Source organism: Aureobasidium melanogenum (genome assembly GCF_000721775.1).
Source record: "Aureobasidium melanogenum CBS 110374 unplaced genomic scaffold scaffold_1, whole genome shotgun sequence".
Taxonomy (NCBI): domain Eukaryota; kingdom Fungi; phylum Ascomycota; class Dothideomycetes; order Dothideales; family Saccotheciaceae; genus Aureobasidium; species Aureobasidium melanogenum.
Window position 1 is genome coordinate 1,111,088 of NW_024470053.1, and position 26,298 is coordinate 1,137,385.

The 26,298-nt window shown below is 50.7% G+C and overlaps 15 protein-coding genes across 15 annotated transcripts; 8 read left to right on the forward strand and 7 right to left on the reverse strand.

The window, feature by feature from the left end:
- Nucleotides 1-290: 290 nt before the first annotated feature.
- M437DRAFT_38393 (uncharacterized protein) lies at nt 291-1,629 on the forward strand (the record flags this gene model as incomplete). The annotated part of the gene is made up of 3 exons (XM_041019828.1): nt 291-732; nt 783-1,037; nt 1,091-1,629. The coding sequence occupies 3 exons, from the start codon at nt 291-293 to the stop codon at nt 1,627-1,629; spliced, it is 1,236 nt and encodes a 411-aa protein (XP_040884424.1).
- A 465-nt stretch (nt 1,630-2,094) lies between these two features.
- Nucleotides 2,095-3,961, forward strand: M437DRAFT_36577 (MFS general substrate transporter; the record flags this gene model as incomplete). Its single annotated transcript, XM_041019476.1, has 5 exons — nt 2,095-2,176; nt 2,233-2,302; nt 2,361-2,629; nt 2,686-2,882; nt 2,933-3,961. The coding sequence occupies 5 exons, from the start codon at nt 2,095-2,097 to the stop codon at nt 3,959-3,961; spliced, it is 1,647 nt and encodes a 548-aa protein (XP_040884425.1).
- Nucleotides 3,962-4,108: 147 nt separating this feature from the next.
- On the reverse strand, nt 4,109-4,521 carry M437DRAFT_35917 (uncharacterized protein; the record flags this gene model as incomplete). Its single annotated transcript, XM_041019344.1, has 2 exons — nt 4,109-4,451; nt 4,502-4,521. 2 exons carry the CDS (start codon nt 4,519-4,521, stop codon nt 4,109-4,111), a joined length of 363 nt encoding a protein of 120 aa, XP_040884426.1.
- A 263-nt stretch (nt 4,522-4,784) lies between these two features.
- On the reverse strand, nt 4,785-6,432 carry M437DRAFT_61812 (ALDH-like protein; the record flags this gene model as incomplete). The annotated part of the gene is made up of 4 exons (XM_041023986.1): nt 4,785-5,137; nt 5,198-5,409; nt 5,462-5,979; nt 6,031-6,432. The coding sequence occupies 4 exons, from the start codon at nt 6,430-6,432 to the stop codon at nt 4,785-4,787; spliced, it is 1,485 nt and encodes a 494-aa protein (XP_040884427.1).
- A 398-nt stretch (nt 6,433-6,830) lies between these two features.
- M437DRAFT_37325 (uncharacterized protein) lies at nt 6,831-7,253 on the forward strand (the record flags this gene model as incomplete). The annotated part of the gene is made up of 2 exons (XM_041019607.1): nt 6,831-7,121; nt 7,173-7,253. The coding sequence occupies 2 exons, from the start codon at nt 6,831-6,833 to the stop codon at nt 7,251-7,253; spliced, it is 372 nt and encodes a 123-aa protein (XP_040884428.1).
- A 229-nt stretch (nt 7,254-7,482) lies between these two features.
- On the reverse strand, nt 7,483-8,083 carry M437DRAFT_71222 (uncharacterized protein; the record flags this gene model as incomplete). The annotated part of the gene is made up of 2 exons (XM_041025642.1): nt 7,483-7,770; nt 7,820-8,083. 2 exons carry the CDS (start codon nt 8,081-8,083, stop codon nt 7,483-7,485), a joined length of 552 nt encoding a protein of 183 aa, XP_040884429.1.
- A 348-nt stretch (nt 8,084-8,431) lies between these two features.
- M437DRAFT_38348 (alpha/beta-hydrolase) lies at nt 8,432-10,314 on the forward strand (the record flags this gene model as incomplete). The annotated part of the gene is made up of 3 exons (XM_041019818.1): nt 8,432-8,598; nt 8,651-9,220; nt 9,270-10,314. The coding sequence occupies 3 exons, from the start codon at nt 8,432-8,434 to the stop codon at nt 10,312-10,314; spliced, it is 1,782 nt and encodes a 593-aa protein (XP_040884430.1).
- A 365-nt stretch (nt 10,315-10,679) lies between these two features.
- On the reverse strand, nt 10,680-12,819 carry M437DRAFT_71224 (LigB subunit of an aromatic-ring-opening dioxygenase LigAB; the record flags this gene model as incomplete). Its single annotated transcript, XM_041025643.1, has 3 exons — nt 10,680-11,420; nt 11,468-11,598; nt 12,816-12,819. 3 exons carry the CDS (start codon nt 12,817-12,819, stop codon nt 10,680-10,682), a joined length of 876 nt encoding a protein of 291 aa, XP_040884431.1.
- Nucleotides 12,729-14,999, forward strand: M437DRAFT_80055 (uncharacterized protein; the record flags this gene model as incomplete). Its single annotated transcript, XM_041027277.1, has 1 exon — nt 12,729-14,999. The coding sequence occupies one exon, from the start codon at nt 12,729-12,731 to the stop codon at nt 14,997-14,999; it is 2,271 nt and encodes a 756-aa protein (XP_040884432.1).
- A 173-nt stretch (nt 15,000-15,172) lies between these two features.
- M437DRAFT_36939 (uncharacterized protein) lies at nt 15,173-15,641 on the reverse strand (the record flags this gene model as incomplete). The annotated part of the gene is made up of 2 exons (XM_041019538.1): nt 15,173-15,547; nt 15,597-15,641. The coding sequence occupies 2 exons, from the start codon at nt 15,639-15,641 to the stop codon at nt 15,173-15,175; spliced, it is 420 nt and encodes a 139-aa protein (XP_040884433.1).
- A 279-nt stretch (nt 15,642-15,920) lies between these two features.
- Nucleotides 15,921-17,885, reverse strand: M437DRAFT_80057 (uncharacterized protein; the record flags this gene model as incomplete). Its single annotated transcript, XM_041027278.1, has 3 exons — nt 15,921-17,368; nt 17,424-17,567; nt 17,630-17,885. The coding sequence occupies 3 exons, from the start codon at nt 17,883-17,885 to the stop codon at nt 15,921-15,923; spliced, it is 1,848 nt and encodes a 615-aa protein (XP_040884434.1).
- A 230-nt stretch (nt 17,886-18,115) lies between these two features.
- On the forward strand, nt 18,116-18,512 carry M437DRAFT_35821 (dolichol-phosphate mannosyltransferase subunit 3; the record flags this gene model as incomplete). The annotated part of the gene is made up of 3 exons (XM_041019327.1): nt 18,116-18,163; nt 18,220-18,288; nt 18,351-18,512. 3 exons carry the CDS (start codon nt 18,116-18,118, stop codon nt 18,510-18,512), a joined length of 279 nt encoding a protein of 92 aa, XP_040884435.1.
- Nucleotides 18,513-18,669: 157 nt separating this feature from the next.
- M437DRAFT_80059 (uncharacterized protein) lies at nt 18,670-20,379 on the reverse strand (the record flags this gene model as incomplete). The annotated part of the gene is made up of 2 exons (XM_041027279.1): nt 18,670-20,222; nt 20,271-20,379. 2 exons carry the CDS (start codon nt 20,377-20,379, stop codon nt 18,670-18,672), a joined length of 1,662 nt encoding a protein of 553 aa, XP_040884436.1.
- Nucleotides 20,380-21,077: 698 nt separating this feature from the next.
- M437DRAFT_36269 (haloacid dehalogenase) lies at nt 21,078-21,875 on the forward strand (the record flags this gene model as incomplete). The annotated part of the gene is made up of 2 exons (XM_041019411.1): nt 21,078-21,249; nt 21,301-21,875. The coding sequence occupies 2 exons, from the start codon at nt 21,078-21,080 to the stop codon at nt 21,873-21,875; spliced, it is 747 nt and encodes a 248-aa protein (XP_040884437.1).
- Nucleotides 21,876-22,924: 1,049 nt separating this feature from the next.
- M437DRAFT_80061 (uncharacterized protein) lies at nt 22,925-23,705 on the forward strand (the record flags this gene model as incomplete). The annotated part of the gene is made up of 2 exons (XM_041027280.1): nt 22,925-22,973; nt 23,029-23,705. The coding sequence occupies 2 exons, from the start codon at nt 22,925-22,927 to the stop codon at nt 23,703-23,705; spliced, it is 726 nt and encodes a 241-aa protein (XP_040884438.1).
- Between the last annotated feature and the right edge of the window lie 2,593 nt (nt 23,706-26,298).

Genomic DNA, 26,298 nt, shown 5'->3' on the forward strand with positions numbered 1-26,298 from the left:
CCACTCGGCTTTGAGACCATCCGTGTGATACAAGTCGAAGTTCCTGCACAATAACCAACATGCGCAGCCAACCCGGGTCGCCCGTTCTCGCCCACCGGGAAAAGCTTAGACTCGCCCGGCTCCTCCACATTTGAGGGGCAGATAGCGGGGTCAATGCTCAATTAACCGAGAAATAGTCCCCAAGGTAAAATAGCCTTGGAGGGTCGTTCCCGCGATATGTTTATGCGATTTGAATCACTATTACAACTCTTGATCGCTCCAGGTTCGTCCACTGTTTATAAACACACACAATGACGTCTCTCCAATCCGACTTTCGCAGCCATTTTGGCCTTGAAAACATTCCCTTTGGAATTGCTTCTTCAAGCAAGCACACATCGCCGCAAGCAGCCACTCGCTTCGAGAATAATGTGATCTTCCTTGCTGATCTGGTGCAATCTGTTTCTGAGTTGCAAACTTTGCCCAATGGCATTTTCTCACAACAGACGTTGAATGCATTTGCAGCACTTGGACGAACAGCTCATAGACTTGTTCGGTCTGCCATTCAGAAACTTATTCAAGAGGGCAAGTTACCCGAGGGCAGCACTGAAGATGTCTCAGCATGTCAGATGCATCTTCCAGTCTCGGTTGCAGACTTTACAGACTTCTCATGTTCTGAGTACCACAACCTCAATGCTGGTCTTGCTGCTATGGGAAGAAAGGGACTACCCCCTTCTTGGGGCTTCATTCCCCCAGGTAATTCGTTGTATACTTCCTTTTGCATGGCACACGCTTACCATATACAGGCTATGCTGGTAGATGTTCAAGCATCAAGATCTCTGGAACTCCTGTGAGAAGACCCATTGGTCAGTTCTGGGAAGATAGTATGGCAGCATTGAGAGGCGAGAACAAGAAGGTTATTTATGGTCCCAGTCGCAGAATGGATTATGAGCTGGAACTATCAGCTGTGATAGGCAAGCCTCTTCCATACGGCCAGACCGTCACAGCAGAGAAAGCTGGCGAGCATATCTTTGGATTTGTTATGCTGAATGACTGGAGTGGTAAGTCTCGCGGCGATCGAGTCGAGGGTTCACACAAGCTGACTCATCAACAGCCCGTGACATCCAGACATTGGAGATGATCCCGCTTGGGCCCTTGAACTCAAAGAACTCGGGAACAACGATGTCTCCATGGATAATCACTTACGACGCGTTGGAGCCGTTCCGAGTCCACGGCCCAGGCTGGAAACATACTTTGCCTCCCCACCTTGCTGTGGAGAAGGATGATCGAGGCCTGTCAATCGATCTGTCTGTCTTCGTTCAATCGCCAGGGAACGATGTGACTCGTGCTTGTGCAGCCAACAGTAGCGTTCTCGCATGGTCTTTCGAGCAACTGTTAGCTCACCAAGGCAGCGCAGGTTGTGGTTTCCAAGCTGGAGATCTGCTTGCTTGTGGCACTGTGTCAGAAGACTCGGACAGTGGGCGTGGATGTATGCTTGAACACAACCTTCCTCCACCAGCTGTACAACGTGGTTACCTTGCAGATGGGGTTGTTGTTCAGTTCACAGCAAAATGTGGCGAAGGTGTTGGATTTGGTGACTGCCAAGCAGAACTACTGCCAGCTCTTTCTACAGAGAACTGGACCAGCGAGTAAGGTAGATCATCAACTGCCGGGGTCACTAGGATACCCTTGTTGTCAAATACAAAGAGCATCGGTAAAGCTTAATCCTCCAAGTCGGTCTGATTCTGTCCCCAACTTAGGGCTCGTTTACGCAGCCCTAAGTGTCTATGCTGTCCGTGATGGTCCTGTCCCCCGAGCTCTCCGCACTTCCCCACGCGAACAAGGGCGAGCCTTGCCCAATAAGAGACCCGCCGTTAATTTAGGCTTGTGGGGTGTGCCAGGTCCAGGACGTGGAGAAGAATGAACCTCCATAGAGTGGGCACAAGTCCCGGTGAGACAAGTGTGTAGTCTGATAGGGTAGGGTTGGCGAGCATCCCAGGGCTCATAAATCACGCTCCTTCTCCATGTGTCGCAAGCATCTTCACCTCGATACGTCCTTCCCTTCCTCGAGGATATCGTTTCTGTTCCATAGTTGTTAATCGAGCCACACTATTCATCATGACTCAGTTCAGACATGCCTTCTCGCTGGACAAGCAGGAGCTCAATGAGATGGCACCTCCTGGTACCGTCACGTTGATGGGTGAGTGGTATACCGAGCATAATAGCAAGGACAATATCTCTAATCATCGACCACAGACCGAGAACTCGTCAGAACAAATACAGGCCATCATGAATTCGAAGAAAACCACATACACTTGAACCCAGAGTATGTCGTTCTTGTCGCGAGATTTCTAGACCATATCCTCTGACGAGCGATTGTACAGACCATCACCGGATCCAGCGGATCCCCTCAACTTCTCCAACTCGAGAAAGGTCATGATCTTAGCGTTGATGAGTCTGTACGCCTTTGTCACCAACGTCTCAAGCTCGATCATCAGTAGTGCTTTACCGAGTCTGGTCACAGCCTTTATGCAAACTCATCCACGTGGACCACCCACTGGTATCCTGCCGTTCAGCAAGCTGACCCACCTTGTCGCCATTAACAACTTATTCCTTGGTGCTTCGAACATCTGGTGGGTGCCTCTTGGAAACAGTAAGTGCTGGTGAAATATCATGTATCATGTTGTGTGCATACTGACGCCGTATTAGCCTTCGGACGTCGTCCTGTCATCCTTGTTTGCCTTGCCATTCTCTGTGCAACATCTATATGGGCAGGCGAAGCCAAGTCTTACAACAGCCTGCTCGCTGCTAGGCTCTTCCAGGGAGTTGGCGGAGGTGCTGCCGATACTCTTGCTCCAGATGTCGTTGGTCAAGTCTTCTTTGTCCACCAGAGAGGTCGTGCCATGGTGAGTCAGCCAAACATAATAGGAAGACATCTTGAGTTGACCATATTCAGGCCATCTATACCATCTTCCTCGCTTCTGGCTCACTTATCGGCGGTCTCATCGGTGGCTACATCACCGCCTCGATGGGTTGGAGATGGACTATGTACATCTCAGCTATCCTGTCGGGCGCCGTCCTGCTTTTGAGCTTCTTGTTTGTTCCTGAGACACTTTTCGACCGTGAGGCAGCCATGGCTGTTGTACGCCCGGAAGGCTACGACGAAGACTCACCAGTTGGCGAGAAGGCCGAGATAGCCAGAGTTGAAACCGCCGCCTCTACTGTGTTCCCTGAATACACCTTCGCCAGGAGTCTCAAGATGGGCATGTACCGACCTGGCTTCCTCAAGCGTTGCATCACTCCTTACACCACCCTGCTTTTCCCTGGTACATGGATGGTCATGTTGCACTATGCCGGTCTTGTCGGATTGATCGTCACCATATCGACTGTTGCGCCGCAGATACTCGCCCAGCCACCATACCTGTGGGGTGGCTCAGTCGGTCTCATCAACGTCGGCGGTTTGGTCGGCACTGTCCTGGGTGCAATCTATACCTACTTCACTGCAGATTACATCGTCAAGCGTCAGGCCAAGCGGGAGCGACACGGTTTCGGCGAGCCAGAAGCACGTCTTCCCCTCATGTTCCCAGCTCTTACCATCGCAACCGCTGGTGCGCTCTGCTTCGGTTTCTCAGCCAAGGCAGCAACCCCAAAGGCTTGGATTGGTCTCGAGTTTGGCAACGGAATGGTCGCCTTTGGTCTGATGCAAGTGCCGTCCATCGGTTTCAACTACCTTATCGAAAGTTACGGTGCTTGGAGTGCTGATTGCTTCCTCATGGTTGTCACTTTCCGAGCCATTATCAGTTTCGCATGGACCTTCTTCGTCGGCACTTGGGTCGAGAGTGCAGGACCTGCCCTTCCTTTCGGCATCTTCGCTCTGCTCATGGGTGTGTTCAGTCTGACCACTGTGCCTGTTTGGTTGTTTGGCAAGAGAATGAGAGTCGCGACCAGCAAACTTGTGATGAAGGGCTATGTTAGGAGCGAGTGATCTTGTCGACATATAGTCCAGATTGTTTTGATGACTTTTTTAACGAGGTAGTAATGCGTGTATATGTCCAGAACCACAGGGATTTCTCTTGATAACCATAACTTACACTTTTTCGTGTTTCGGTTCATCTCATCGATAGTAGTACAATTAGTCCTTGAGGAAAGCCTGCCATTTGCTGCTGTCCAAGATCTCGGTCTCGGTCACACGGGCGGTCTCCTTTCCCTCTTCCAACTTGATGACAGTAGGGATGCCACGGACGTTCCAATCAACACGGGCAACGTTTTCAGGTGTGCGCCATTCCTCCTTCTTGCCAACATAGTAGAGCATGGCCTCGGGCTTGTCGGCGCCGTCGAAGGCTTCACGCACAGAAGGCTCGACGTCAACGCAGTCAGGGCACCACATTTTGCCATCCACAATTGATGAGTAGAAAACCAAGAAAGAAGTCTTGGGTAAAGATGAGCTCTTGATTGCGCTCATGATGGCGGAATATCTGTGGTCTGGTTTCAATACTCGATCTTGGCTGTTGATTGTCCCACATACGACTTCTCGATGAGTGGCATCTTGGAGGCAGGCGGTGTTGCGCTATTGCTATGTCATCCGTAAAGCTCAGAAATGACAACATGCCTTTATACATACATATGAGTCAGTCTAAAATTTTATTCAATAGGGTGGCTGGTAAGCAAAACACATTGATGGCAGGGGCACAGAAAGAAACTTGGTGACACTGTTTCGCTTGCAAAAAGATTGGGACTGGAGACCTCTTCGCTAAACTCACACGCGAAACACAACACTATTTAATACCTTCCGAAGACCAAAACCTCTATCAATGAGAGTAATAAGCTCTTGCGCGCTTTCCAAGAATCACAGTCGCGGCGATGGTGGCGCCAGTCGACAGCAGCACGAAGCCGAGGTTGAACAGCATGGACTGCTCGAAGAAACCGAACCCTGCACGCGTCTGCTTTGGTCGCTTGTGCGCCGATGGCAGGTCTGAAAGAGCTTGACGGTACAATGTTTGCACCGCGGCCGACTTCTCCGACTTTGAAGCGCCGTTCAATGCAGATTCCACGGTCTTCGATTGGGTGGTGTTGTTAACGAAGGCAGGCGTAGGGCGGGTAAACAGAGCAGTCGGGTAGCGTGTTGAGGTTATGGGGTGGCCGACTGGGAAGGCAGGACCGACTGAAGAAAAACATGTTAGTCTTGATTCGCATTTTTGGTAGGTGCAGGCAAGAAACTCACCGAGCAGTTCTGCTGGAATGTGGTTGACGTAGGACACTTGCGATGCAACAAACTGGCTGAGGTATTTACATTGGGCATTCTCGCCAAAGTGGTATGCAGTCAGCAGCTCACTGCCATTATTGTTGATGAAATCGATAGCATCGTCGAGACTCTTGACGGCATGTACGAGCAGCACAGGCTCGCTAATCTTGGTCTTAAGCAGGCTTGTACTCCTACATTCAAGGTCAGCTTCTAGTGCCTGACAACTTTTGCAATCTTAGTTACCTCTTTGTCAGATCTAGGATCGCTCGGTTCGACTCTTGTGCGATGACACGTCCGCTTCCGTCTTTCTGCAGGCCAGAGACCAAGTCTCTGATACCATTCTCGCGACCGCCTCTTCTGGTCGGCGATTTTTCCCTTTCGACTACTTCGTCGAAAGATACGGAGTGTCTGAGAAGTGCTTGCAAAAAGTCCTTCTTGGAGAACTCGTTGACGAAGATGATGTCTGGAGCATACGGCGATTTGCCATTGTATGAGAAGCGAGCGTTCACGAGAGCTTTGGCGGTCTCGTCAAAATTCGCTGTCCTGTCTACGACTGCTGCTGTGATGGAATTGGCCCTCGAGACAAGCTGATTCAGCGCAGGAGGACCGTCAACCGAGCCATCCTGGACCACTTGCAGGCAATTGTTCAAAAACGATGCATCTTGTACGGGTTGTTGAGCAACATCAAATGTATCGTTGTCCAGCGCAGACTTGAGCGTGTCGCGAAGGATGGTTGGGAGGCCACGGAGGCTGTTCTCAATCTAGAGTTCTCGTTAACGAATGCTTTCCTGCATTGCATCAAGGTCACGTACCTGCAAGACCACACAGTTGCCTGCAGCGATTGCTGCGCTCAGAGGCGCAATCGCTGAGTAGAATGGAGTGTGGTCCGCTGAAGCCTTGATATACACAGTGCCATACCCGAGGCGCAGGCTGCCAGCATCCTCTCCACGGGCAACAGCATATTCCCTCTCGAGTTCTTTCTTTGGTTCAAGCTCCGCGAAGCGCTCTTTGACCGTCGCAAGAGCAAGCGAGTACTCGATTTGTGCTTCTGCCCGGCTGAGACCAGAGTCCGCAACAACTGCGTCTACGATCTCGGATGCATTCGAGACGAGGGCCTTATGCAGCTTCTCTAGTTGAGTTTGTCGGTAAAAGACCGTCCGGGTTCTGCCATCAATGGCAGCGGCTTGTAGCTGTGGGAATGGTCTGTTCGACATTCTTGAAAGGTATGTACTGGTACTACCAATATGGGGAAGACGAGGAAGGTGAGATTCGCAGGAGATTTACTTCAAAGTTCACAGCAAGTATACTAATCCCGTCTATCGTTGAGCCACGGCGCTTGAGGCCGGAGCAGAATCACATCAAAATCACCTGTTAATATCGCGGCCATGCTCTCCACACATCCCGATGTGGTCCCCCGCGGCTGGATGATCACCAGCTACGGAGAAGCGGGGAACCCGTTGTGCAACCTCAATCCAGACTTCCTGTCGCAGATCCGGCATTCGATATTCTCAGGCTCAGGCTGAATATACCTCTGATTGTCTTCGTCTGATTTTCGTGCCTCTCGACAAACCGAAATTCGTTTAACATCCTTGCCGTCAAATCAACCACAACGATGTCCGTCACTCTCACCGAGAACCGCACAGTCTACTCTCTAGGCAGGACACTCGCCGATTACGATTTGCAACACAGTGGTGAGGAAAACGACGTCTCAGAAAGTCCCAACTCTCGTCCTGCGCCGCAAGGTGCCGGCAACAACCCAGCAGACTGGGAGGACAACTTTCGCCGGGTTCCAGACTATCGCCCTGTCGACTATGATCTCGACTTCGCGTACCGCGACACCACACAGAATGGTATCGAGCGAGCTTTCATTTGGAACATGTTCAGTGGAATCGTGCTCACATCGGTAAGAGCCGTTCTAGACCACGAGGAATTAGTATACTGATTTCATTTGCAGGCGACCAATAGACTTTGGAGAGCTACTGGAGGAAAGCTGAACAACACGTACTTCCGTTGGCAGGTTGGAGGAGAACACTGAACGGATCTACTTGTTGCATTGGAGATGCTGTTTTCACGGCGTTTGGAGCTTCAGGAACATTCAACCAAGCATTTCTAATATCTGAAAGTGCAACAGTCTATTTTGATCTACTTTTTCGTGCAGGGATTACTTTGTGGTATAGTACAGTAGATCTTGTTCTTGTCAAGGTTGTCAAAGATGTGAAATGATGATCTAGAATTAATCTCTACAATTTGTCGATTCGTTATCCTTAGGTTGAACTGCGAACGCCCTCCATAGGTCCGAGATCTTCATCCAAAGGCTTTCCGTTGATCTCGATAGGAAGCGACGGCTGGAGAACGTACATCATACGAGCCCACTTGGTATCGCTTGTGTTTCTCCACGCATGGTTGGTTCCTCTTTGCACTGCGACGTCTCCAACTTTCATTATTCTAGTCTCCCCACTGTCGAGAACCAACTCCATCTCTCCGTAGAGCACAACACCATAGTCGAGTGAGACAGTGCGGTGCATAGGAGACGTGGTACCAGGGGGGCAGTCCTAATTTGATCAGCAGTTGCGTTGAAAAGCTTGCTCTAAGATTACGCACCACCAGACGAAGGACAGAACCTTGCTTGTTTACGAGGCCGGGTGGTGACACCAAATATTCCTTGTACTGCGCGATGTCCTTATCGTTGGTCATGTCTACCGGCGTAGTTGAAGTTGTGTAACCAAGAGAGAAGCCGACAGTTCCACCATTGATGCTGCCATCCCAGGGTCCAGTCTCGTCAATCTTTGCGAAGACAGCCTTGCCATCTTCGTTGTGTGCGGTAATGAGTCTTTGGTAAGGGGGAAGCTCTCCTTTGTGGGCCATTTTGGATGTGTCTTGGTAAACTTGACGAGATGATGTTTTGTCGTTATGAGAGATTGAAGTGAACAAAAAAATTGAGAAATTATTTCTGGCCTGGGAACTCGATTGCCATTATCCACAGCCGCTTTACTGCCCCGCAAACATGGTTCATCATCAAGGTAGATCCCCCATATGAAAAGTGGAGGAACATCTTGGAGCGGGATGTGGAGGACCCCCGCCATTCGGGTCTTTCGCGTCCCCGCCGCCGAAACAAAGACGTGATTACTGTTGAACAAAAAGGCAAGCTCCTACTTGCAAGACCAGGGTACGTAGACCCTTCCTTTCATTTTTGATCCTCGTCATTGTCACAAGATGCCTAACAAAATTCAAGACCTCCATACCGTGGACGACAAGTCCTTCGATTATGTCTTCGAGCAGAATGCCACTGTGACACTGAGATCAAGCGAAGGCTTGGTTCGTGTCAATGTATACCGACCAAAGACATCTGAGAAGGTCCCTGTATTGGTTACCTACGGACCGTATGTGGAAATGACGGATACCTCAGCCAGGGCAAGAGCTAATAGCAGACAGTTATGGAAAGGACATCCCATATGCTGACTTCCATGCAAAAAGTTACTCGGAGGTCAATCCTGAACACAAGTCAGAGCACTCAGCATGGGAAACTCCTGACCCTGCTTTCTGGACCAAGAATGGGTACGCAGTAGTCCGTGCTGACGAGCGTGGGCTGGGTCAATCTCCTGGTCTGCTCGACACTATGTCAAGGGGTACCTCAGAAGCCTTCTTTGATGTGGTCGAATGGTGTGCGGAGCAAGAGTGGTCGTCTGGAAAGGTCGGTCTTCTTGGTATCAGTTATTTCGCTGGATCGCAGTGGCGTGTGGCCGCAAGAAATCCCAAGGGGTTGTCTGCTATTGTACCTTGGGAGGGTATGTCAGACTACTACAGAGATCGTTGCCGTCATGGTGGTATTCTGTCCAACCAGTTCATCAGATTCTGGTGGAACCGCCAAATCATCACCAACCAATATGGACGACCAGGCCGCAAGGCAAGCAACTGGGGCCCAGACACAATTGAGGGTGATCTCTCGGATGAGGAAAGAGCTGCGAACAGACAAGACCAGAACATCGACAACCAAAGAAACTAGTGAGTAACATGAGGTAGCGCAGATTGGACATAGACTAACCCTGTGAAGCTTCCGCGACGAACCCTACTACGCTTCGAAAGAGTACGACATGGGTGACATCAGGGTGCCGCTGCTCTCCGTCGCTAACTGGGGCGGCATCCTGCTCCATCTTCGTGGAAACATCGAGGGTTTCACCCACGCCGGTTCCGAGTTCAAGTATCTTCGCTGTATCACTGGCCGTCACGATCTTCCCTTCTACTACAATGAGGAAGTTGAGATCCAACGCAGTTTCCTCGATGCCTTCCTCAAGGGTGAAGACAGAGTTGGCTGGGCTACTAAGGGCAAGGTCCCTACGGTGGATATTGTCCTTCGCAAGGGCGATGTTGGCTTCAACGATGCCAAAGCAGAACAAACCTACCCTAGAAGACAAGAGAACGAGTGGCCGATTGCAAGAACACAATACACGAATTACTATCTCACACCCGAGAAGGAGCTCGTGACTTCGACTCCTTCAGGGAAGGCCAAGCTCGGCTACAGAGCTCTAGGCACGCTTGAGAAGCCTGAGATGATTCAGTTCACCACTCCTGCCTTCGAGAAGGAGACAGAGATCACTGGTCATGTCACAGCTCGTCTCAACGTCTCACTGACACCAGATACCACCGGCCCTACACCTACCGACATCGATCTCTTCGTAACTCTCAGACACATCTCGCCCGAAGGCAAGGAGGTCTTCTACACAGGAACTGCTGGAGACCCAGTTCCACTCTGCAAGGGATGGCTGCGTGTATCTATGCGCAAGACCAATCCCGAGCACTACAAGCACCGTCCTTACCTGCCCCACAGAGACTACTTCAGTACCGACAAGCTGCCCGTCATCCCTGGAGAGGTATACCCTGTGGATATTGAAATCTGGCCCACCAACGTCGTTGTCGACAAGGGTGGTAAGATTATCTTCGAGGTCTCCAGTGGTGATACTCAAGGCTCTGGCATCTTTGGTCACAACGACCCCGTTGATCGATCGGAGGAAAAGCTCAAGGGTACAAACTTCATTCACTTCAGCGATAAGTTTGTCAATTATGTCACTCTTCCCGTCATTCCCCCTAAGGAGGAGTAGACCACTTCTGAGCAGCAATTTGGTCAAATGTAGAAAGTAAATTAGATATATACCATTTAGCGTCTTATGAAAATGCATTTTCGATTCGTACACACGTTGTTGAAAGTGCGACGCATTCTTGGAGTAATCTCTGTAGACTCTGAATAATTACATGGCAAGGACAAATCAAACTTATCATGTTTTCGCTCCGCCGCGATAAGTTACCAAAGCTACAGACATACAATGCTTGTCGAAGTGATTCTGAATATTGTTACGACGGGAGTCTAGAGAGGAAAACAGCCATCAATACAGTAGCACAGATTGGAAGTAATTCAAAGGCATATTGATATCATGAAAGATATTGAAATCCGTCTAAAGCCACATCCTCAAGCAGCAGCACGTATGGCCCTGCTTCCTTGCCAATTTCCGATTGTGAACTGTGAATTACACATGTTCTGAAGTTCCCATGTCTCTGCACCCAAAACACCGCCTTGCTCTTCCAAATCTTCCCAATCACCTGCAGCACCGGCACAGAAACATGCTGCCATAAAGTGATCATCTGTGCCGTGGGCGTCACGGTAGTGATAGTGCTTCATCAAGCGTGTCATGGCTCTACGCAGAGCAGGGCCTTGATTTTGTGTCATGACATCTTCGACGGCCTGCCTGAACTCCAAGAGAGACTTCTCTGGCGGGGCAACTTGAGCAAAGTTGTCTCTGTGCTGGACCATAGGCCACCAAACATTGCGGTAGAGGTTGTGGACGGCACCTCCTGTGCCAACGATCAGGTAGCCTTCCTTTCTCAGCGATCGCAATGTTGAGCCGACTTTCATGTGGTAGTGAGGGTCGTAGTATGCGTTCATGCTGACGATTGTGGTAGGAGGACAGCCGTTGGGGAACATTCGGATCAGAATCAGGAATGTGTCGTGAATCCAGTCGAAAGTGGCATCCTTCTCTGCGTTGAAACCTGCCTTGAGCAGCAAGTCTAGCACGCGATCAGATGTAGGCAAGTCCGGGTTGAGTTCGTAGTCGACATATTTTGAAGGGTGAACGTATGCTACTGGGCTCTTGTTTGGCTTGGGATTCGCTGAGACCATGATTTTGTCGCCTCGGGCATCCCAGTGTGCTCCCTGAATTTGTCAGTATATCGAATGCAATTTGGCAACAGACTACTCACCATCATGACCACACCCTTGATACCATGTGCCAAAGCTTCGTCACCGCACTTCTTCCAGTAATCAGCACTGGTGGACTCCTCGCCCAACATCATAGTTGAGCCATGGCTGAAAAAGTGGACTGGTGTCAGACCTGCTCCTGTTAGACTATGCTCGAGCCTTTTCTTCTTCGAACTCATACCCATTATTATGATAATGTCTTTGTGTGTGTCAATAATTTGCAGTTGGTCGAGCGAAAGAGCAGCTTGAATACAAGTCTAGATGATAGTACGCTATGGGGACATGGGTTGCACTAGCATTCGGCAGTGGGGTCCCGAATCGGGAAGGTGGAGGGAGCGGGATCGAAACGCCACAAATCTGGAACGTTTCGCGTCGTAGTCATGCGACCCACAGCGAGAACCGACTTGATAACCGACTCGAAAGAATGAGGGGTCGGGCATATACCTTTTGTATCTCCACATAGCCCGCTACGTGACATCTCCTGTTTGCTGCGACTATCCAGCACGGATGGACGCTCCCCCACCTTCAGTGCTGGGCAAACGCGCCCGAGACGACAGTTCGGATCAGACACCTCAGGAATCATCTAAATTATTCCAGTGTGGTGACTGTAGGAAGAGTTATTCACGCGTTGATCATCTTGCGAGGCACGTTCGTTTGCATACGAAAGTCAGTATTGCCCTTGAATTGTTGTGTCGAGTTATACTAATATTCATGTCTTGTCTTTAGGAAAAGCCATATCTTTGTCAAACATGCAATAAGAGCTTCGCCAGAGCGTGAGTGACTTGTATCCTCCCCGTGTGCTCAAGACCTTTACAGCTAGCTATGAGAATGCACAATATCTTCCAGAGTAGAGTGGCATCCAAGGAAATAACATAATCTTATGGTGCTTCCATGGCCACACTCTCGATTCTGAAATCATTGTGCATTCTTGCAGCTACATGTAATAGTCTCCAACCCCCGGGAGAGCATGTTGCATACTATACAAGCAGCTGACGGCATGTCAGTGATCTCTTGAAACGCCATGTCGCTGGCCATGAAGCTCGAGGAGAGCAATCTACAGGCACCTCAGCTCCAAATCGTCAAGGTCGTGTGAGCAAAGCATGCGAAGCCTGTGCCGAGCTGCACATTCGCTGCGATGAACAGAAGCCATGTACGAGGTGCAACAAAAAGCAGATCACTTGCGTTTATCAGACATCCCCACCACCGCCGGACAAAGAAGCTGTGGCTCGAGATTTGTTGGCCTTTGCAAGCGAATCAATCGTCATGCCACCTGATATGCCATCAATGAACTCCTCCATGGATCACTCGATGACCCCCGCAATGAACACCTCAATGACTCCGTCAATGAACCCATCGATGGACCCCTCGGTGGATCGCTTGATGAACCCTCCAACGAACCCCTCGATGAACCTCCCAATGGACCATGGCAGTACCGACCCTTATCAGCTCTCAACAGAGCCCATGATCATAAGTCAACAGGCTCCCAATCACGTATCAGTGCCTACAAATGACCATGATGGTGGGTTTCTCCATGACTTCCTGCAGAGTATTATTGGCGGTGACCCCTTCCCTCGGGAGATCGCGCCAGGAGAGCACGTTTCAGGGACCTGGACCCCACGAAATGTCTTCGATTTTGGTGCGAATACCGACCTTGAGTTGAATGATCTCGATCTCAACTTCTTGGATGGCTATAATCACGAGATACCATTTACTTCATTTGTGGAGACCCCTGAGACCAACCGATCTGTACCTGGGTCTGCCAGCGAGCCACCATCCGCTCTTGGTGTTGAATCACTTCAGAAATCTTCTACGTGGCGTTTCCGTCCAGTGACCCAGGATCGTGGCATGGGCGACCAACAAAACATCTCTCTCCCCAGTGGCGAGACCAGCAAGCGACTACCGGTGCAACGCAGAGTAACATCCGAGATGCTATCATACACGATGCGGGATCGTATCATGGCGCTTTTCATGTCTTCTTCAAATGAAGAGACGCTTCAGAAGACCATGCAATCATTCCCGTCGCTTGAGCTTCTGGATAGCCTGTTGCAGTACTTCCTATCATCTAAGACTGCGATATCAAACAGGATGATGCATCTCCCAACGTTTCGTCCAAACAACGCAAGGCCAGAGCTGATAGCAGCAATGGTTGTTGGTGGAGCAACTCTGGCCCCAGACGTTAGTTTGAGGAAGATGGGGTTTGCGCTGATGGAAGTCATCCGTGTTGGAGTTCCCCAGAACATTGAGAGAGACAACACACTCATTGGTGATATCGAGTGCGTCACATCACTCTGCATCGGATTGAGCGCCGGCTTGTGGAGTGGTAATTCACGCAAGATGGAAATCGCGGAGAGCTTCCTGCAACCATACCTTACCATGTGCCGACGTCGAGGCTGGTTCCGCAGGTCCGCCTATGAAACCATAGTCCCGTATCCTACAGATGTGGGAAAGGCTCTTGAAGACAAGTGGCATGCCTGGGCTAAGCAAGAAATGCGCAAGAGACTAGTCTTCTATCTTCTGGAGTACGATACCCGTCAGTCGATCGCGCTCTTCACCAATCCACTTATTTCTTATGCGGAGCTCGGACTACCTCTGCCAGAAGCAGAGAGCCTGTGGCTCGCAGCGACAGCTGAGAAGTGGAAGCAGACGTACTTAAATTTGAATCAGCACAAACAAAGAGAGCCTTCGCTCACTGATCTTTTGCAGGATGTTGAGCTTCTCGGGGAGGGACACGATATGTTTGACGAGACAACAGCGAGTCAGGCCCTGCTCGGCGCTGCATGGCGACTGATTTGGGAGTACCGGCAAATGTGCTCTATCAGCAGAGGTCACGCTAGCTCTTGGAGCAATTCAAAATTGCTTCTGTCATCGCGTCTGACTGAGTTGACAAAGCTGCTCGATTGCGTGAAGATGAGCTCTCATACCAATACCGCCATGACTCTTTCCCTGGAGCTGCTGCACATGCATCTACATATCTCTCTTGAAGAGATGCACCTCTTCGCTGGCGCAGAAGGTCATTCGGAAGCAAGAAGGGTGTACCCCTTGCTGCAGGACTGGGCCAAGTCATCAAGTGCTCGCCAAGGCGTCTATCACGCCGCTCAGATCGTGGCGGCGGCAAGAAAGATACCCACTGGATGTCTGCGCGACTTCCACGCGATTGTGCTGTATCAGGCCGGCCTCGCGTTGTGGTCGTACGGCGTGATCTCGAATTCTGCGCTAACAGAATCTGCTCTCGACTCCATGAGCAATACATCATCTGTAAGACGTGGCGAGAGTATCGTGATGCTGGACGAGGCCGACAATGGTGCGCAAAGGTTTATCAACTTGAACAAAGGACAGGCTGCCATCAAGAAAGCTGTTGGTGACCCCAGCGCTTCGCATGTGCTATTATCAGATCCTGCTGCGGTAATGGGTGTGCTTATGGACGTGTTCAGGATGAACGGGAGGCCGTCGAGGTCAGCGCCGCCACTGGTCGAGAATCTGCTCGAACTCATGGAAGGGCTGCGACTCGCAGTTATGGAGCCTAGCAGCAGTTGATATAGTGCAAAAGTATAGCTATGTCGATATCCATGATCTCTTCACTCAACTTTCAATTATGTTGCTGTTGCTTGCGTGCAGTCCAATACGTGCAACTTCCAAAAAGTAGCTTTACATCCAATACGGACCATCGTTCTCGTTTGCTGATGCTCTCGACACGTTTGCCAGAGCGCTCAAGCCGTCTCCTTCACATCCTTGCCCATCTCAGGAACCCACACAACTCTATCCTTACCGAAGAACTCAATCTCGGGCTTTGGCAACTCAATCTCGCCAGCAAACAATCCATACTGCAAACATCTATCATCCGGACTAGCAGCCTCAATGATACAAACCGGGCTACCACACTCGGTACACAGTGTCCTTGTCATAGGTTTGCCGCTTCCAGTATCTGGGTCCGAGTATGATTTGTGTGTTGAGCCGGAGATGGAGACGTGTTGTTTAGGTACGATGAAGGCGTAGGAGGCTATGCCGCCAGAGCGGCGTTTGCAGTTTGTGCAGTTGCAGCAGAGGGTTGAGAATGATGTGAGAGGTTTGTCAGATACGGTGACCTTGGTCATTGTTAGAGAAGATCGGAGGATATTGTTGGCGTGTACTTACTTGGACTTTTCCGCAGAGGCAGCGGCCGCTTGTTTGGGTTGCCATAATCTTTATGCTAGGATCGGATTGCTGCGCTTGATTTGCAACGAAAAAAGCGAGAATTCCCAAAGGATAAAATTGAGTGAGACTCTCCTCGAAATTAATGTTTTGTTATGTGTTGGATACAAGACAAGCAAGCTAAGGAAAGAACAATGGTGGTTTTGAGATGTTGTTAACCTTCCATTGTGATCACCTCTACGTCATTCAGGGTCCAAAGTGCATGCAGATGGGGAAACCCTGGTCATACCAATACTGTGATAACCCTTTATTACTGTTGTGTCAACCCTATCCTATGCGAATCTCTCTGTTGCGCAACGCCGTGCTGAACTTCTCCTTGACGCTCTCATCCACGTCCTCAGCCTTCATCAGCTCAGCAGCCAGAAGAACAGCATTATCCCTTTCCTTTTCCTTCAGCCATTCGGGACGTGAGTCCTTGGGCTGTTCACCATCTGCTCCTTCAGATATCTGCCCACCCAGTCTTGGGCTGAACAGTGTGAACAGGGCTTCATCCTCGGAGAAAGCATTGCCGACTTTGCTTGCACCGTTAGGAAGACGAGCAGCGAGATTCAAGCCTAGCCATGCTTCTGCTTGGATGGCGATGAGACCTGGTTCAGCTGCGTGCTTGATACTGAAGATGAGCGGGTCGAGAATCGAGGATGTGTTTACTGGTGTGTCGAACAACGCCTTCGTAGCCTCTTCTTCTCCGTTCTCTACTTCCGAAACTGTGGCCGAAGATGCTTGCAGGGTACGCAAGAAACTGACAGCAAGCCTCGACATCTCCAGTTTGACCGAGGTGGATGTGGTGGTTCGGTAGGTAGTGAGTAATGTGGTGAGGAAGTCGTTGTTCGCGTCGGACAGTATTGCTACCAATCTCGACTTCATGTTTGCAAGCATTTGACGCGTAAGCGCAAGACCGCCCATCTGAACTTGTTCTAGCGAGATGTCCGTGTAAAGATGCCTAGTTGATTGTAGATACTCGTTGTCCGCGAAGTAGCGTTCGCGATTCTGCATCGGTGTTGCAAGATGGCGTAGCAGTCCTGACGCAGCATTGAGGAAGGCAGAATCATTAGATCGACTTAGTTCAGAAAAGAGATCCTTGATGGGTACATTAGGTGCTAGCGAGATAGCTGCCTCGTCGGATATGATGAGGTTGCCCAGAATCAGACAAGCTGCCGGTGCGATAGGCGATCGCGATGTAGGATCTGCTGGTGTGGATATCGTTTGCGAGTATAGAGATTGAATGAAGGCGTCTGATGTGTCATACTTCTCGTTGTAGAGTGGTAAGGCAGTCATATCGGCCAATCCTTGTGACAAGACGAGCTGGAATTGCAGGTACTGCTTTTCATCATAGTCTTCCTCATCTTCCGCTTCGCGGTCGCTCAGCCTCCTGTGTTCGGTACGTTTGAGCAGTTTCCAGACATGTTCGATTTGCTTGTGTTTCACGAGAGCTTGAACGAAATTCTTGTCCAGTAAATGAGCAGCAACAAGTGTCAATGCATCGAGAAAAGCTGTTGCATCAACTTCCGCGAGAGGGAGTTTCAGCAATCGAGGTCCAGTAATCTCGAAGTCAGGGAAATCGTCCGATGGCTTCAATTTCTGTTTATGTTCCACGATCATACAGGTGAGGTCCAGAGCCAGACTCCAGACACCATCGTCGATCGAAAAGCGCGTATCGAGGCAATAGATCAGCGATTGATGGATGTTTTGCGTGAAGCACTCTTCTTGAGCAGGAGCTAGAGAAAATTCAATACCTAGATCTTTACCTGTACTTCTGATTGCTAGACTTACTGTAATCAGTGCACAAATTAAAGACGACCTTGATGGTGGTGTCTGCCAATGCCAGAGCCTCAGGAGAATTCGAGGTGGACGTCAAGAATGAGTTCAAGGTCTTCAAATATGTTGGATCTGCAACTATTTCAGATCTACGAGAGTCTTTGTGCAAGAAGCAAAACAATCAGTATTCTTGGCTCTATACAATTGTGTCCTCCTCTTACCATTGTCGGCGATCATGTTGCCGATACAGCGAAGCAGATTTCTCCATAGCGTCGGATCTGACGATTCTTGCTCGCTACTCGCAGCAAGACCGGAAAATAATGACAGAAACTGCTGAAATGAGACATCTTGCATGCGTGATCTCAAGACAGGGTCAGCACTGGAATCGGCAAGAATTTGAAGTGCTTTTGCAATATTGCTCAAGCTAGGGCGCTCTTCAGCATCCAGCACAGACTGAGCCCATTCGAAGTCAGACATCACATCGATTCCCAGATCTGACCAAGTATCAGCGATGTATATCCTAAAGCCAAGATAGAGAACTGGTTGATGTGAAATCAGGAGTGACAACCCGACCAGCGCCAAGACAAAATCAGGGCAGCGCTTGGGAACCCCGGACTTTCAGCAGATCAAAGGAGAGCTCGACGAGAGCGACAACAGCAACGTTGACTTTCCCCTTCTTCGAGTCTATACAAACACATCCAGCCAAAATGACAAGGGCCACGCAAACCATTTCCATCTTCCTTCTCGTCTCCTCCGTACGTTCGAATTTTACAAATGATCGTGTGCACAAGACTGATGCGATGCCTTACAGCTCTACCTGGCCCTCTTCCTTGGCTTGATCCCCCTGCCAGCCAAGATTCAGGACGACATCATTCCTTACGTATGTTTCGTCCAATTTATCGCGGAGCTACCACCCGGCACAATACTAACCATAGTATTCAGCTTCCCTTCTGGGCCCTCATCTCGTTCGGCGCATACCTCCTGGGCAAGCTCGGCTACAATGTCATGACCTTCCACGATGTTCCAGAGGCTCACAAGGAGCTCATGGCCGAGATCGAAGTCGCTCGTGCAGATCTGAAGAGATTGGGTGTTGAAGTGGACTAGATGCAACCACCGACAAGCGGTTTATTTGGGCGTCATTGGGCGTAACAGCAGGTGCCAATGTCACAGGGTCAAAGAGGGCGTTACAAGGGAAAAAGTCAATGTACACATACTCGCTCGCCGAGGCTTAGGTTGTTCTGTCAAACATGCCTACAAAACTTCAACCTGCTCGCAAGCTCGCCAATCTTTTGGTTCGAGGCCTCTCTACCTCGCAGATAGGACAGTCATTGTCATTCTCTGGGTGTCCACCAATTTCACGCTGCCACTCCAATTCTTTCTGCTTTGCCAGCTGTTCACGTCTAGCAGCCAAGTATGTTTTGTGGTCTGGGGGGCTGGCGTCCATGATGGTGCTGAGTCCTGCATACTTGATCTGTCCACTTTGTTCGTCAACAACAGCGTGCGACCTGGGATATCTCTCCCATCTTTGTTTAGCCAGAACAATCGAGTCCCGTGTACAAGACAGCTGCGGATCAACACCGGGCCAATCTTCACCCAAGCGGTGGCGTACAAGCTCGAGACTATCCTTATGCGAGGGTATGGATCGATCGCTAATAGTACTGGCGCTAGTGGGTATGCTGGGTCCGGCATGTTTCAAGGCTGGCTTGAGGTGTGGCGATACTCGGGCACTCTGCATTGAAGATTGCGGCTCAGATCGTAGCATCCCGCCTGGCGTTGTAGCAGGCGTTGGGCTACCCGAATGACTGTGCCTGGCCGAGTATTCACCACGACCCTTCCTTGGGCTATCACTTGTTGCACGGGTGCTCAAAGGGACAGCTGAGACCTCATCGGGGCTGGACGAAGGTTCAGGACTTCGCCTCTCGCTACGCTTTGAGCCAGCTTTCCTCGCGCGGGACATGGTGGAGAGCTTCCTTTTGACTGCTTCCAAGGCAATCTCGCTTCTGGATCCTGTTGCACTTCTCGTATTGACACTCGAGCTCGATGCACCGCTTGATGGAGCCGACCTTTCAGTCGCAGTGGCCGTGACTTTGTCGTCATGTGGTGTTGCGTACGCGCTGTTACTGGACGCAGAACTCGCGGCCTGGCTTCGAGATGATCGAGAGATATCCTCAAGCTGTTCCTCGCTATCATCATTGTTTACAGGTGTAGTGCAAAAGTCGAAACGTATGGGACTGCCAGCGACGTGCGCATTGATGATCGGGCTGTAAGCCGGTTTGGAATAGAGCCCTGATGCCGAAGATGTGCGGTAAAACCTGGTTGAAGTAGGTCTTTCCTGAGGTATTGACGAGGCACCTGAAATTGAATACGATTTTGTATGGCGGAAGGAGAACAAGGGATCTTTTGCATCGTCCGCGTCGTCATTCTCATCTTGGGACACCTGAGGAAGCTCTTCGGTTGGTGTAGAGTCATTGCTGTAGGTCACCATTTCTCCACCCATGTCGTAGAAGTCTGGGTCTCTTTCATGGCTGTTGAGAGAAATCTCATCCAGATTCTGCGTTGCTTCGCGTGGTACATCTTCGAAATCCTCGAATGAGATCAGATCAGGCTGTACCTCTTCGGCATCTCGCTCTTCTGACTTGGTTGACTCGCGATCCAAGGTGGTTGTGGATGGGATACGAAAGCCTGGAGGCGCAGTGTTGGACCGTCGTGGAGTAAGATGCTCAGGCGCGGGCTCGATAAAATGAATCTTCCTTTTGCGAGGCGTTGTTGGAGCACTTGGTGAACAGACAAGCCTTTGCAAACCGTTCCACTCGCCTTTCATGTTCAGCCCTATCTTCTGCATTTTGTGCGATCCAAACTTACCACCATCATCCGGCATGTCCTCATCGGCAGATGAGTGTCGTCTGATGTCAAAATTGGTGTTAGGTGCGGCTGAAACACTGTCTTCCCTTGATCTACGGTAGGTGCTCATGGCCGGCAGAATCTCTTTGGTCGGTCGACGGGATCTTGTGGTGTAGATAGGAAAAGGCCAAAGTCGATTAAATAGAGGTATGGCGACAAGATAGATGAGCGATTGGGTCTAGGATTGATCGAGGACAGATAGCAATGAGAAAAGAGAGGAGGGGCGAAGAAGGGTTAAGTAGAGAGCACAAGTAGGTGTCGATTGAGATGGTCAAAGGTCAGAAGCCGCGTGTGTTCGACCAGCATGCAACTATCCATCGTCGCACCTACCTTTTCTACTTACACTGTGCTACCCCGATACAGGCTTCCTCGAAGCGGAAAGAGCAGAAATGTCTTCAGCTTACAGCTCTTTCTACACATCGGCGTTGCGCCTCTTCAGCAGTCATTGTCGTCCGACGACACATATTGTGGGATGGAATCTTGCCAACATCTACACAGCAAGGCTACCCGATGTCTGCATAGCCACGGTCGATTTAATGGAGCTTTCGACATAGGTTTGATGTCGGGTGACAAATGCTCGCAGATGTGAGTTGATGAAGGTTTGCGAAAGGGCGGAGAAATGGCAGAGCATGCCCCTCCATTGCATCATCCGAGGCCCCGTTCCTGACTGCCATCCGCATCATAACTTCGTGAACACTTCAAGAACAACTTAATCCCAGCTTCTGATTCTCCAGATCTTCTCTTTTCCAATCTTTAGTCACAGCAAAAATGAGTGGTGAAAGCAAAACCATCCTGGCCTTCGATGCTTACGGCACACTTCTCTCGACTGAGTCGATTGCTAAGAAGCTCGCCTCACACTTTGGGCAAGAAAAGGCCCAGACAATTGCAACCACATGGCGCAAGTACCAATTGGAATACACATGGCGTCTGAACAGCATGAGTACGCAAGCCCACACCATTAGTCTAATTATTATAACTTACGCCACCACAGAGCAGTACGAGGACTTTAGCAAGGTTACACTGCGTTCGTTGCGGCACGCGTTGGCTGAATCCTCTGTCTCGCTGGAGCAGAAGGACATCGATGATCTGATGAAGGCTTACGACTCGCTTTCCATCTTCCCCGATGTGGCGCCAGCCCTCGAGGCTATCTCCAAGCGCAACGATCTCTTCCCGGTGGTCTTCTCGAACGGTACACACACAATGGTGTCCAATTCGGTCAACAAATCGCCAGATCTCTCAAAACATGCCTCGGTTTTCAAGGACATCGTTGTGGTCGAGGAGCCAAAGCGATTCAAGCCTACGCCAGAATCTTACGCTCACCTTGCCAAGTCAGTTGGAAAGGATCCTAACAACAAAGAGGATATGGCGAGCATGTGGTTGATCAGTGGAAACCCATTCGATGTTACAGGTGCTCGCGCAGTAGGCATGCAGGCATGCTGGGTGGACAGAGCAGGCAATGGATGGCAGGACGCTCTTATTGAAGGCGAGCTCGGAAGACCGTCAGTGATTGTCAAGAGTCTTGAGGAGGTGCCCAACGCTGTGTCGGGAGTATTGCCAGTACAGTAAACCATGTGTGGGTGTTGTCTATAGAATTGTATACCCACAAGCTCAAATCTGCTTCAACAAAGTCGCAGTGGTTTAGTGGTAAAATTCGTGCTTGCCATGCACGAGCCCCGTGTTCGATTCACGGCTGCGACATCGTTTTGCCAGAGAGACAAGAGTTGCGAACCTTTTGCTCTTGCTTGGGTGATTCTGGGATGAACCATTCTCACATTCCTCCCAGCTCATGCTGATCAACCTCATAGCCATCAAAATGTATGATTGAGTTCGGAGATCGACCACTTCAAAAGAGACACTCCTGACCGCAGTCTTTCAATGGAATTTTTCAAAACCGTAGAATGTTGTGCATTTTTGACAGTATTATCATGAACCGACCAGGAGCTCGGGAGTACCGCGGCTGGCGACACAGCAGATCTCATGAAAAGCAGGACCTCAAGCGGTGACGACAGACGAGAGTTCACAGCAGCACACTGAGAATAAGAACAGCAAGCAACAAAGGCATACCCATGCTTAGCTGACCGCGGATGTTCCAACCACAGGCAGACGTTGTCAATGATGCGTCTTCGTCCTTACAAGAAGCGCAGCTGCAGACTTTTCTGTCTCATCCAAAATATTTCCTAGATCCTCATAGAATTTGAAGATTTCGGGGTAAGCAGACGAAATGTCAATCTATTCCCTTTTTCCCCCCTCGCTCGCAACAGGAACAAACACGGCGTTGGTGAATAAAGGGAAATTCAGTTTATGTAATCGAACGAAGAGGGTGAAGGGGAGGACAGAGATTTATACCTCAGAGAGTTGCACGGACCAGATGCGACAAGCGCCTGCCAAGGACAAATGACTGCTGGTCAGCAAATTCCAGTGGAAGATCGAGTGAGGGTCAGCGAGATCAGAGCCCAAAGTAATTTTGCTTCGTCACAACCACAACACAGCTTTGTCGCGACTTTTGAGCATATCACGACCGTGATACCAAGGAGCATCCACCAGGAATACTAGACTTCGCACCGCAAGGTCGATAAAGAAACTTCCACAAAACAACAAACTTCATAACTGCAACCATGGCTACTAGAGGTAGAGGCGGCAAGTTCATGAAGCCCAAGCGCGGTGGTAAGTGACGATGTCATGGTATTTGATGTGCGACTCCTCTGACTCGTTTGCCCAGGCGGCAAGCACTTCAGCAGAGATCTCCGTCCCGTTGACGCCGAAGGCGCTGAGAAGAGCATGTGGGCATCAGACTCGGAAAACTCGTCGTCCGAGGAGGAGTCGTCTTCAGAGGAGGAGTCGAGCGAGGAGGAGGCACCCAAGCCCGTCGAGCAGGAAATGACCCGTGAGCAAAGACGTGAGGCAGCCAAGGCACGCAAGGCCGCAGCCATCGCAAAGAAGAAGGGACCCGTCCAGGTCGGAGACATGCCCTCAGATAGCGACTCGGACTCATCAGACGATGACATGCCCGCAAACCCCAACCACACCGCAAAGGCCGCCAAGATGGCCGCAAAGCCCGTAGTTGCTGGATCCGACGACGAGGCACCCAGAAAGAAGTCAAACAAGCCCACCGACATGTCGCAACTGTCCAGAAGAGAGCGCGAGGCGCTGCAAGCACAACAAGCCAAGCAGAGATACGAAAAGCTGCACGCCGAGGGCAAGACGGAACAAGCCAGAAACGATCTGGAGAGACTGCAACTGGTCAGACAGCGCAGAGAGGAAGAGGCAGCACGCAAGGCAGCTGAGAAGGCCGAGAGAGAAGAGCACGAGAAGGAAAAGGCCGAGCAGCTGGCTCGCATGGAGAGACAAAGAGCAGCAGCCGCAGCCAAGAAGGCCCGTGGCAACAAGAAGAAGTAAACGGCATTGCTTTTATGACTTGATGAGCGAATTGAGGGTTGTGGAGGCAAGGCTATCGGAGCAGGTTCCAGGAAGTGCTTCGGGGATTTTGTGCATAGCATATGGCAGTTTACGACACGGTTGCTCCTACTTGATTCGTCTGCCAACCTAGGCAGTGCTCGTGTGATATTTTTGTGAGGGCCATGCAGGTCGACTATGTACGGAGATAAACCAATTTAGGTGGAGCAAGCCCCGGACGAGAGACGACGCCGCAATTGCATGTGCTCCAAGAAGTTTTCGGGGAAGCGTCACAGAGCGACCTTTGCGAACGTGAACCTGTAGAGGCAAGTCGAAGACGGCATGCGTAGGTCCAAGTTGTTGAGGGTAAGTCAAGGCAATTGATCACACGAGAAACCAACTGACCACACGACACAGGCGTCCTCGAGCCAAAGCATTTGCAGCTTTTGCGCTGGCCGCATACACCCTCACGCCTTTCAAACGACTCTAGCTCGGAGTAATGCATTCCATTCGAGTACCAGCCAGGCCCAGGATCCTAACGACCCTTTCTCATCCTTTGAAATCCCCGATGCCGCGCTAGAAGCCCAGAAGGTCTTGCAGGCGGCGAAACGCCAGAGAGAAGAACAAGAGGCCACCCGCCGCAGGCAAGCCGAGGAGACAAATGAGAGACTCGCTTCTCAGAAGCTGTTTGGAAATGCCTCTCGCAAGACGTCTCAGGCGCAGAAGGGACAGCAAAAACAGTCGCAACAAGCACAGCAGCCGAAGGAGCCACAGAGATCCAAGGCGCAACAGACTCAGGGAAAGGGACTCAACGACTTCCAGCAGCAGAGGCAGCAGAAACCAAATCAGTACAATCAAAGACAGACTGCCAGTCCGCCTAAAGCTGTAGACCCCGCTGCTAATCGACCTCTGAATCGCGTCCAGACCGCTCGTCGCGAAGGTCGACAACAACATGCAAAGATCTCGCATGACAACTTTCTGCAGGACCTTGATCTTAACAAGTCCGAGAACAACATGCCTAGTATGGATACTCTACCTACGCGTCAGGGGCACACACGGAACAACCAACCTGTAGCACAGCCTGCTTCAAGACCTCAGTTCAAGAGCGAGCCAAATACTCCTTCAAAGCCTGCGGTTAAGGCTCCGTCCTGGATGTCTCCCACTCCCGCTTCTCAGTCATCCACCTCTGCCTCAAATGCTGCCCCATCCTCAGACACGCAAACGCCTTCGTCACAACCCTTCCAGCCTTCTGAGGATCCTGTCTCAAAGGCGTCGCAACCCTCCGAGGATTACGAAGACATCTTCTCGGCCGATCTGGACCAGGTAAGAAAGGCTTTCGAACCAGTTCCCGCCCCACCGGTCAAGGTGCGATATGCACCGCACAACTCGGAGTTTGTACCACCGGAGAGACCAGAAAGACCAGAAACGTCCAGAGATCGTGCCTTCAACAACTGGCAGCGAAGCGAAGAATCACAACGACAAGCAGATAGCCAGCAGAGAGAAGAACCGCGCGTAGCTCAAAACAACAAGCTTACGGACCTTGCAACCTCCTTCATCAACCAACGCCCAAGGCCGTCAAGATCTGCAGCACCACCGCCGCCTCAGGCAGAATCGCAATCTACATCGTCGTTATCGGAGGAGGCTGGTGGACTGTCGCAAGAGGAAGAGAGGATGCTCCAAGCATTATTGGCTCGCAAGAACAAGTTATCGCCAACACCTTCAACATCCCCTATTGAATCTCTGTTTGATGAGCAAGACCAGCAGACAAGACGTGCACTCGTTGACGAATCGAAGATGCGCGTCCAAGAGGAACAGGCCAAAAGGGCGGAGGAAGATCGTTCTCGTGGACCTCGCTTCTCCACCAAGATGGTCAACAATCGCGAGGAGCCAGATGAGAAGCCCTTTGAAAATGCTCAAAACTGGAGTATTTTGAAATCGCGACGCCAGCCGCCGCAATCGAGACAGCAGGAGCAGGAAAGTGGTAATGGAGGCAACCAAAGAGTTTCATCCATCTCAGCTGGAGATATTGATGCAAGATTCGAAGAGTACAGGCAGAGGCGGCCAAGATTGGGTGGTTTCAACATCGAGTCTTTGAATGTTGAAAGCAGACCTCCCAGACCTCTGCGTCCGGGCCAGACTTGTGTCAGATGTGGCCAGCCAGGTCATATTTTCCGCAACTGTCCTAACCCACCCAAGCCTGGCTGGGTTGAACGAACACCAGGTCAAAAGCCTGTTCGTGGTGAACGAGTTGATCGCAATGCGACACGACCTGACAGAGACGTACGACAACCCAGAGAATCTAGAAGCGCTGGAAGAGACATGGCTGCTGCATATGGAGTCTCGGCACCTGAAGAGGCCTCTGGAGAAGCTGAAGAGCTGGACCCTGCTGAGGCGGAAGCAGCCAGAAAATTGGCAGAGCGCAATGCTCGCAGAGCGTCTCGCTTCGTTGAGGAAGACGACGAAGCTGAAGCCGATACGCGCAAGTCTCAGCCCGCCAAAGGACGCCGCAGCCGGTTCGACGAAGTAGACGAAGAGGACGATGACAAACCTCGTAGAGGCCGCCGCAGCCGATTTGACGATGATGACGATGTCGAAG